The following is a 10,925-nucleotide window of genomic DNA, read 5'->3' as shown; positions in this document are numbered from 1 at the left end:
AGACCGCATATACCACAGACAGCAGGGCAAAAGGCAGGGATATGGCCCGTCTCATTCTCATTGCAGGAAACACAAACCTCAGGTAGCACGACCTTGTTGACCAGGCTCTTGTGGTTGGCGTCCCCCAGAGTCGATCGCGCCGCCCCACGCCTGGTTGGAGCCCCCCTATGCTCGCTGCGCCGATCACCGGCCTGAGCGTCCTTGGCGCAACCTCCCATCGCTCACGGCTGTTCTGGCCATCACCAGAACCAATGTTGTTGGAGTAGTTCTGGCGGTCGTCGTGAAGCAGAACCGCAAGGAAATATGGTGACCATATCTTAAGAACCTAATTTTAACTCATTTTCCCAAGAATGCAGTGTTCCAACGATTCACCATTGTGATCCTTCAAACTGATAGGCTTATTGCTGAGACAAGGCAAAAATTTGTAACTTGACCACAGATGAATATGTGGAACTCTTCGGGCAACACAAGCAAAGTATCAACAACCCAATTAAGTCTGCTAGTTATTACAGAAAGACAAAGACTCTAGAAAGCAAGCTGTTAAAAACAAGAGAAATGGTGATACAGCTGAGCAAACAGCGGTGGGCAGCAGCTATAAAATCAGAAGGGGAGGGGGGGGGGGGGGGGGGCTAATCAACGGTTTTCTAGTGACAACTACAAGTTAAAAGACCATGAACAATAGACACCACTGTGGCGGTCCCAGATAAATTTGAGGGGGCCACCAGTCTCTTACATAATCGGTGCTCTTGCTGATGATTTCATTCGCAAGCAAGCTTGGTGTCGAAGCTGCTCAGGCAGATTGCAAAGGCCTGGAAGGCTGACAGCGGGTATCGGTAGTCCATTGTGAACATGTCCTTGGCAACCTTACCAAATTGCAGTATCACCTTGTCATGCTCAGATGGAGGTGGCGGGGCAGGCTGTGACGGGGTCGGTGCTTCAGCGGTAGACTCTGTTGCGGCAACAAGTTGGAAGTTCTTCACAGATGCAACGGTCACCCTGCCCTTGAAGTTGAGGCACCAGCATTGCAACTGGTCGTGCCATCTTGGTGCCTTGTTGCGGAGAGTCAGTGGCCACTCCTTGCAATCATCATTATCACCCAATGCCTGGCCCCCATTCCTGGAGCCACCTATTGAGATGCCCGAGAATCGGGTGCTGCTGAATCGGATGGAGCGATCCCTAATGGATGACTTCGAGAAGGAGATGCTGCCAAATGACTCATCAAGAGAGTGAGCAACGGCACTGTCCGGCTGGCATAGAACAGTGCCACCAGCCTCAAGGGATGAGGCAGGTATGGAGTTCATAACACAGTTCATCCGCCTAGGGCCCCGAGTCCCCAAGACATTCAGCTCATACGAAACCTGTGCTATACTGTAAGTACTGGATGAGGCCTTCGGTGATACCTTCCTTGAGTAGAACCTACGGCTTGTTTTCCCTGACTGTGAAACATTGGGTATGTTGCATGGATGTTGGGTATCATATATTACAAACTTTGTGCCAAGGAGATTTGACCTAAAGCCCAATGGGGTAATAAGATATTAATGGCACAATCAGACGAAAAGGAAAATGATGCGCATGTCAAAAAAAAAGTTTACCTCAATTTTCCAATGTACATGTTGCTTGACCTAGATGTATTATCAGTATTCATAAATATTGTATACTCTGTACAGGTTGGACGGGAGTGTCTTTTCGCCAATAGAAGAAACTTGCCATTTTCAGCGACCACAGCTGCAGAAAGTGTTATGATATGTTAAATAGTGGCTGATGTCAATGAATACTAACAAGTAGGCTACCAAGACTGCAAGAGAAATATAGGATCTTCCACTGAGGGGTTAGTTGAGAACAAGTTAACAACTGGAAGAAGAATGGCAGCACTAGTTACTGGTAGGTGCCCACATATGTTAGCCTCAGGTGCTGGAATATCAGCCAAAAGATGGTGCATTTGCTGTGGTGCATTCGATCTAGCAAATTCACTTTTACAGAGTTGACTTCAAGACTAGACATGCTTGGCTCCAGATGAACAACAATTCAGGGGGTGGCCACTGATGATCCACTTCGAGCAGATGCATTTGTCAGTCCCAGCCCCATGAAGCTCAAAACTTAAAATGCAAGTTGTGTTAGCGTCTTGACCAAATGCGGACCAAGCAGATGACAGGTTGAGCACTGTCTTTTAGTGACGTTAGTCAACCAACAACAATTGTCATTTCTACTGTACTCTGCAACTTGGGCTATTATATCTTCTTAAAGCAAATTGACTGGATATTTTAAAATAGTGCTATGTAGGAACTATTACTCTAGATTTGTGAGATAAGAGCGACGTATACATCAGCCATGTACAGCAAGAAAATAAGGAGCAAACAATGAATGTACATTAAGCATAAATGGCTGGCATGCACTGGAGCACGACTGTTTAACGATGCAACACCAAATACAATGATCAGTATGGTTAATTAAATGCCTGCAATAATTCATGCATAATTATTTATGATGCATGGACTACATCACTCTTTGGTTGTTACAGTAAAAAGCATGGTTGTGATCTTGCATTCTTCACAAGGAAAGTGATGGCTGCGACTGCAGATGAAGGCAAAGGAATTGCATTAAGCACAAGAAAACAAAATACTTGAGAATAGACTTACCGGAGGTAAGACACAGATACAGGTAGTAAGTTTGTGTAGACTTATCCCTTTTAATGAAGCACTGGATGGTTCCATCACGGGGCCCAGGCTGACCAACAAAAAAGCATATCAGTGAATATATGAAGCTTCTACTGTGCTATGTCAAAACCAAATACTCCCTCCATCCCAAAATGCAAGTCCAATTTGTTTTGTTCCTAAGTCAAGCTTTTTTAATTTTGACCAGTTTATAGGAAAAAACAACATGTACAAAACAAAACCACTACCGATAGATACATCATGAAACATATTTTCAGAGTGTATTGATTCGGTATTATATAAATTGATGTGTATTTCTGTAAACTTGGTCCGACCAGAAAACAGTTTGACTTAGGGACAAAACAAATAGGACTTACATTTTGAGATGACGGGAATATATGTTAATTAGAATCTACAATGATCACAGAAATTGAGACTGAAACCAAAAAAGATTAAGAGAACATCATCACCTGCTTCAAGGAGACAGGGAAAGTAATTTTTCCACAAAACTCTGGGTTCTTAACAATCTCTTGACACATCTCTCTCCAGGTTCGACAGACAGCCGCACAAGCGACTACATGTTTCCTGGAAGGCCATGTAGCCTCACTGGCCTCCAACCTCTCAATCACATCGTGAAGCAATTCTGGAGGCAAATTAGCCCAGCAACTGCTCTGTATTACAGGTGCTGGATCATGCAACTCGTGGACGGCACTATGAGATTTCCCTCTGCGATGGCCAAGAAACCTCACCTCAAACCCTCTTCGAGATAAGCTCCCAAAGCCATCCCTTACATCACGCACAATGCTACGAAACGACATCTACTCCAAAAACAAGCACAGTAAACAATTGTGCTGAAACACCAAAAAAAACTACTACTATAGTTGTACAGATAGCATCCCAACTCCCAAAGTACTGTCAACATAAACTGAACATGAAGAGCCTGCAAAAAAATGTTTAGCTGATATTAGCCCATGAAAGTTCTTTTTGGAAAAGAATAGATATTTGTGTTGATTGCCTACATTCCATCACCCCAACAAAACTGCCAAAACATATCTCCAAGAAATACGTTAAAACTGAAGCTTGTTCTGTAATTTCTGAAAAGAATTAGTACAATCTGTGCTTGGAAGAGGGAAGAAAAAATCACCCTTCCCATTTTGGGGCTTACATACTTATATACCAATCCATCCTTAGAGAAATAATAATTGAACAAATTATTTTCGTCCAACTTCTATGCCGTTTCACCATGATGCACCAGCAAGTAAAGGGTACAAATGGTGCAAGGCAACTTCAGTTACGAAGAAAAGAATGCTGGAAAAGACCAAACCAGACTGTCCTGCACCCATCTTAACACAGGGCGTAAGAATCCATTCTTTTTAGGAAATAAACTCCATTTTAATTTGTGTGGCTTTTACCAAAAAAAAGAGAGCGGTAACTGATCAATTGAACACTATCTGTTATTTGTCAGTGAGATAAGGATGAAGTAACTCCATTTCTATTTCCAATACAAATTCACAACCATGGTATGTATCGGGGGGTCAACCAAGTCAAGTGCATCAACGACGGAGCAGATCAGCTCCTGGTGAAGGACGAGGAGATTAAGCATAGATGGCGGGAGTACTTTGACAAGCTGTTCAATGGAGAGAATGAGAGCTCTACCATTGATTATACCAGGGCGCGTTTTGTGTGACGAATCTAGGAGTCTGAGGTGAGGTCAGGGATGCTTAAAAAAGGATGAAAGGAGGCAAGGCGATGGCCCCTGATTGTATCCCCCATTGAGGTGTGGAGAGCAACGTTTACGAGTCGAAGAGTCGACGAGTCGTTCCAAGGTTGAGACTCATAGACTAGTCTAGACTAGTGGTAGACTAGTCAACATGGTACTGTAGCACTGAACTTACAGTACATAACTAATAATACCTAGTAGTAGTATGTAGTATTACACTATATAAGTATACAAGTACAGTATACAATTGAAACAAGCAAAGTGGAGTCACTGAGGCAGAGCAGCACCAGCAACTAGCAGCAAGCACAGCAGCACCAGCAGTCTATCTGCGAGCAGAGCAGCACCAACAGCAAGCAGAGCAGCACCAGCAGTCCAGCAGCGAAGCAGAGCAACAGCAGCGGCAAGCCAAGAAGAAAGAGGAGAAAGGAGGGGCAAGGCAGAGCAGCACCAGCAGTCCAGCAGTGAGGCAGAGCAGCACTGAGGCTCACCTGCCTGAAGAGGAGAAGAGCACGAGGGGCCGGCGGCGCGAGGAGGGGCGCGAGACGAAGGCGACGGTGGAGCTTCAGATCCGCGACGTGGGGCCGGCGACGGTGGAGCTTCAGATCAGCGGCGGCGCGAGGAGGGCTCGACGGGCGCGTCCAGGTGAGGAGGGGAAAGGAAGGATTAGGTCTCCCGCGGGATAAGGCATCGTATTTATACTCCCCCAGTTTTTTGAGTCGTTCGACTCGAACATGTCGACTAGTCGATGACTGGCTCGACTCATACAAGTAGTCTACACGAGAAACCGAGTCGACAGCCAGTTTACGACTCATAGACTAGTCGAGCGACTAGTCTAGACTAGTCGTTCGACTCGTAATCGTTGGTGGAGAGGCCTCGGAGACATGGCAATAGTATGGCTAGCAAAGCTTTCCAACCTCATTTTTTGGGCAATAAGATGCCCGAAGAATGGAGCCGGAGTATGTTAGTACCAATCTTAAGAACAAGGGGGGTGTTCAGAGTTGCACTATTTACCGTGGAATTAAGCCGATGAGCCATACAATGAAGCTATGGGAGAGAGTCATCAGTTTGGTTGACTTGGAGAAGGCCTGCGATAAGATTCCACGGAATGTCATGTGGTGGGCCTTGGAGAAACACAAAGCCTCAACAAAGTACATTATCCTCATCAAGGACATGTATGATAATGTTGTGACAAGTGTTCGAACAAGTGATGACGACGCTGATGACTTCCCAATTAAAATAGGATGACACCAAGGGTCAGCTTTGAGACCTTATCTTTTTGCTTTGGTGATGGATGAGGTCACAAGGGATATATAAGGAGATATTCCATGGTGTATGCTCTTCGCGGATGATGTGGTGCTAGTCGATGATAGTCAGACAGGGGTTAATAGAAAGTTACAGCTATGGAGACAAACTTTGGAATCGAAAGATTTTAGGCTTAGTAGAACTAAAACTGAGTACATGAGGTGAGCCATCGAATCAAAGCCGGATGGGCAGGTGATACCTCAGAAGGACACCTTTCGATATTTGGGGTCAATGCTGCAGAAGGATGACGATATCGATGAAGATGTGAGCCATTGAATCAAAGCCAGGTGGATGAAGTGTTGCCGAGCTTCTGGAGTTCTCTGACAAGAGAGTGCCACAAAAACTAGGTTCTATAGGACAGCGATTCAAACCGCAATGTTGTATGGTGCTGAGTGTTGGCCGACTAAAAGGCGACATGTTCAACAGTTAGGTATAGCGGAGATGCGCATGTTGAGATGGATGTGTGGCCACACAAGAAAGGACCGGGTCTGGAATGATGATATACGTGATAGAGCTTGGGTAGCACCGGTTGAAGAGAAGCTTGTCCAACATCGTATGAGATGGTTTGGGCATATACATCGCAGGCCTCCAGAAGCTCCAGTGCATAGCGGACGGTAAAATGTGATGATAATGTCAACAGAGGTCAGAGTGGACCAAACTTGACATGGGAGGGGTCCGTAAAGAGAGGTCGGAAGGACTGGAATATCACCACAGAACTAGCCATGGACAGGGGTGCGTGGAAGTTAGCTATCCACTTGTCAGAACCATGAGTTGGTTTCGAGATCTTATGGGTTTCAGCTCTAGCCTACCCCAACTTGTTTGGGACTAGACTTAGAACACAAAACTTTTACACAATGACATTTCAGTTTCCTTGTCACGCCTATGTTAATCACTAAATCATGGACTCAGTTGCCTCCTACCTAATACACAATAAAATCCTTTATGATTTCTAGCAATCTCTACGAATAAAAAAGGAGAGCTCGGTGCATGTAGCTCCCGCTTGCGCAGGGTCCGACCACTTTGGGTCTATTGTACGCAGCCTTTCCCTACATTTCTGTAAGAGGATGTTTCCAGGACTTGAACCCGTGACCTCATGGTCACAAGGCAGCAGCTTTACCACTGCGCCAAGGCTCCCCTTCTAGCAATCTCTACGAATAAAAAGGAAAAAACTTTCAACCATTATTTTCTATCAATATCCTAAGTTCCTTATTTAAAATTTAAAATTTTAATTTATTAATTTAGGATACATGAGAGAGTATTTAACAAAAAACTATCACAATTCATGGAACCATGCCTACAAACTACCACTTTACAAATTTGTGCCGAAAACTACCATTTTCTCACTAATCCTTGACTAAAAACTACCAAGTCTGAAAATAGCCCGATTCGGCTCTTTTAAACGTGTTTCTGACTAGTTGGGCCCACACGTCAGTGTCTATCTTCTTGCTCCTCCTATATCTCTCTTAGGCATTTCAACAAACACCTCGTCTTCGTGCTCCACGGCCACGAGCTCGCCGGCGAGGTAGTTGCCGGCAAGCCAGAGCACGCGTAGCTCGGTGGCTGGCCCATCCAACCCCCGGCCGACCCACCTCCTCCTTCTCCCCCTCTGTCCGGAGCACAACCTCTAGCTAGGCAGCGGTGCGCCCCTCCATTGCACGCGGCGGCGCTCCTCTGGCCAGAGCGCGGCGATGCACCCCGGAGCACGACGGCGGTGCACCCCTTGGCGCCGGCCGGCAAGGCAAGGAGCAGCAGCAACAGCGGCCGGCAAGGAATAGCAGCAGGCGCGGGAGACAAGGAGCGGCAGGGAGCAGCCGGCGCGGGCGGCAAGGAATAGCAGGAGCAGCAAGCGCGACCATGGCTGAGCTCGAGCCCGGGCGCGGGTGACGAGGAGTAGCAGGGAGCAGCCGGCGCGGGCGGCAAGGAGTAGCAGGAGCAGCAAGCGCAACCATGGCTGAGCTCGAGCCCGGGCGCGGCGGCGGCCATGACTAGCTCCTGCCATTAATCCGTGAAAAGGAGAGAGGCCAACTCAATGGCGAGGCTGCGGCGAGTCTGAGAGAGGCCAGAGGCGAGGCTGCAGCTATGGCGCATGGGGGCAGGGTGCTGGACTGCTTCGCCGCGTGTGTGGGAGCCGGCGCCGGCTGCGGCTGCCTGTGCGCGCGCTAGCGCCGGAGGAGGAGGTGGCGGAGAGGAAGGCTCTGGTGACCGGGAGCAGCCAGGTGGTGAGGCTCAGCGACCTCGTCGTCCAGGACGCTGGGCTTCCATCTGCTGGCCACCGTCGCGTGCTTCGCCGGGGCGTTGCCATTTAGAAGAGCGTGGAGTGCACATGAGGTGTTTGAGGAAATGCCAGAGAGAGAGAGAGAGGGAGGAGGAGGAGGAAGAAGATTGATGCTGACAGGTGGGCCCATCCTGTCAGAAAGGTGTTTAGAAGAGGCGAATCGGGCACTTTCCCGACATGGTAGTTTTTAGTCAAAGATTAGTGAAAAAGTGGTAGTTTTCGGCACAAAGTTGTAAAGTGGTAGTTTATACGCACGGTTCCGTGAATTTTGGTAGTTTTTTGTTAAATACTCTACATGAGAAGTAGTATTTCTTTGATCTTCTACAAGTAGACCTCAAACAAAACTTTACTCCCCCAACTAGGTGGACTAGTCAACAGCCTAATCATAATACTATCAACCTTACAGATATTGTAAGCATATTAGTTGACTAAACATCCAACGTTAATTCCTAAATCACCACAGTGCCATTAAAGATGCATTTTGAACTCGCTGCCGTTCAAAACGCATTTCCAAATATTAGAACGCCAACTATCTTATATTTCTAATTTTATCAGCCTGCAAATTGATGAAATTGTGATAAAATAAATATGTTAGCAAGTCGCAACACATGACACGGGGTAACACTCACGAGCTAGACAAGCATGGAAACAGAACTAAACATTGAATTACACGCGGGAAAATAAGCAAAGGATAAGAGAGAATTACATGTATATCCACACACAACGGTTACTAATTGCATTACCGAATCCCACGAAGGTGTACAATCACCCAGAAAAAAGGCCACCTACTTCCTCCTACCCGGATCCCACGAATTCCAAGCCCAAAATACACCCGCATTATCATCAAATCCACAAATTCAAGCCAGAAAGAAGCCCAAAAACATCTCATTGGACCTAAAATTCCGTTGTTCCCGTCTCCAGCAGACTCAATCCCTTATCAAACAACGCGGAGACTCCAGAATCGCCCAACGCAGTCGATGGAGAGAGAGGCGCAGGATCCGGGAGGCACGCACCTTGAAACCGAAGCAAACCGCGCAGCCGATGCAGGGGGGAGGGCCGCGGCTAGAGGAGGCCGCCGGGAGCGGATTGCGGAGGCACCATTTGGATCGGAGGAGGGGAATGGAAGGAGGGAAGGAATGGAGGGTAGGCGGAGGAGAAGAAGGAAAGAACAAGTGGTGGTGCCTCGGCGAGTGTAGGGGCACGGGAGGTCACGTGCCCGCGGAAAAGTAGGTATATTCACAATTTCAAGAAAATATAAAACTGGCAAATATTTATTGGGCGTTGCTACGCGTCCGTAGCCTGATATTTACTCCCTCCGTTTTTATTTAATTTGCATATTAGCTTTGGTCAAAATCAAGTTTTATTAACTTTGACCAAGTTTATAAATAAAAATATTAATATTTACAATAATAAATTAATATCATTAGATTTATTATTCAATGTACTTTCACATCATATAGATTTGTTATAGTAAATGCTTATATTCTTTTATATAAATTTGGTTAAACTTTACGAAGTTTGACTTCAGTCAACTCTAATATGCGGAGTAAATAAAAACAGAGGGAGTACGTATTATCCGCCGTCTCGATGGTCGTTGGATGTCCGAGCTGGTAGCCGTCCGATGTAGTGTTCGCGCCTTGCATTTTCACTCGTTACTTCCCGCAACAAACACTCTGTTGCAGAAACAAGACTGCATGCCCACTCATTACTTCCCGCAACAAACGCTCTGTTACAGAAACAAAACCACATGCCTACTCGTTACTCCCCGCAACAAATGCTCTGTTGCAGAAACAAGACCGCATGCCCACTCATTACTTCCCGCAACAAACACTCTGTTGCAGAAACAAGACCACATGCCCACTCGTTACTTTCCGCAACAAACGCTCCGCTGCAGAAACAAGACCGCATGCCCACTCGTTACTTCCCGCAACAAATGCTCTGTTGCAGAAACAAGAGAAATAGCAGGGAGCACCACCATCGCCACATCGGCCAGAAAATAGGAGAAGGGATCTCTGAACCATACCTGCTTGAGTCGTCGCCAGCCACCGTCGATTCCAAGCCAGTCATCGACGCCACCGCGTTGGATAAGCCCCGGTTGCCCAACCCCTTGCGCCGCCACGTCCGCCACCCTCCCAAATCTAGCTGCTCACACTCCCAGCCACGCGAGCCCATACTTCTATGGGATGAAACCCTCCTTCTGTTATCCAGTTGCAGGAAGGGTTGTCCTGAAACAAGAGGTGAGTTGCAGGAAACGAACACGCCTCCAGCGGACACGGGAGTGCTCTCGACCGTCTGATAAAGATCGGACGACCACGAAGCCGGTGGATGGGCGCACGCAATCGGCCGGTAGAAGGTAAGCTTTTCCCATATTTATTCACCATTCCAAAACTCCAAATCCCGCTATGTCAATTTTTTTCATGGTAATATGTGTCTCATTTATATTAGGGAAAAGCTTACCTTCAGCCGGCCGATCGCGTGCGAGCGTCCGCCGCCTTCGTGTCCGTCAGATTGACTCTTGATCAGACGGTCGAGATCAACCTCTCTGTGTCCACGTTTCTGCAACTCATGCTTTGTTTCAGAAAATAGAGTTTGCAACCGCCTGACTAGTGTTGGAAATATGCCCTAGAGGCAATACTAAAAGCATTATTATTATATTTCCTTGTTCATGATAATTGTCTCTATTCATGCTATAATTTTGTTATCCGGAAATCGTAATACATGTGTGAATAACAGACACCAACATGTCCCTAGTAAGCCTCTAGTTGACTAGCTCGTTGATCAACAGATAGTCATGGTTTCCTGACTATGGACATTGGATGTCATTGATAACGAGATCACATCATTAGGAGAATGATGTGATGGACAAGACCCAATCCTAAACATAGCACAAGATCGTATAGTTCGTTTGCTAGAGTTTTCCAATGTCAAAGTATCTTTTCCTTAGACCATGAGATCGTGTAACTCCCGGATACCGTAG

The 10,925-nt window shown here is 46.7% G+C and overlaps 1 protein-coding gene across 1 annotated transcript; it reads right to left on the bottom strand.

Moving 5' to 3' along the window:
- Positions 1 to 476: 476 nt before the first annotated feature.
- On the bottom strand, positions 477 to 9,168 carry LOC125508504 (tubby-like F-box protein 14). The gene is made up of 5 exons (XM_048673233.2): positions 8,962 to 9,168; positions 3,122 to 3,591; positions 2,637 to 2,724; positions 1,593 to 1,725; positions 477 to 1,509 (listed from the first exon to the last, which is right to left on the bottom strand). Exons 2-5 carry the CDS (start codon positions 3,467 to 3,469, stop codon positions 759 to 761), a joined length of 1,320 nt encoding a protein of 439 aa, XP_048529190.2. The 5' UTR covers positions 3,470 to 3,591; positions 8,962 to 9,168; the 3' UTR covers positions 477 to 758.
- Between the last annotated feature and the right edge of the window lie 1,757 nt (positions 9,169 to 10,925).

The sequence above is a fragment of the Triticum urartu genome, chromosome 5A, assembly GCF_056163025.1.
Source record: "Triticum urartu cultivar PI428250 chromosome 5A, HENAU_Tu73, whole genome shotgun sequence".
Taxonomy (NCBI): Eukaryota; Viridiplantae; Streptophyta; class Magnoliopsida; order Poales; family Poaceae; genus Triticum; species Triticum urartu.
The sequence above is the reverse complement of the archived record's forward strand: the minus strand, read 5'-3'. Positions and strand labels throughout refer to the sequence as shown.

Excerpts from the sequence above, each read along its gene's own strand:
- LOC125508504 (XM_048673233.2), bottom strand. The coding sequence starts at position 3,469 with ATGTCGTTTCGTAGCATTGTGCGTGATGTAAGGGATGGCTTTGGGAGC. Across the intron at positions 2,725-3,121 it reads TCCCTGTCTCCTTGAAGCAG|CCTGGGCCCCGTGATGGAAC; the intron begins GTGATGATGTTC and ends TTTGTTGGTCAG. Across the intron at positions 1,510-1,592 it reads ATGTACATTGGAAAATTGAG|GTCAAATCTCCTTGGCACAA; the intron begins GTAAACTTTTTT and ends ATTGGGCTTTAG.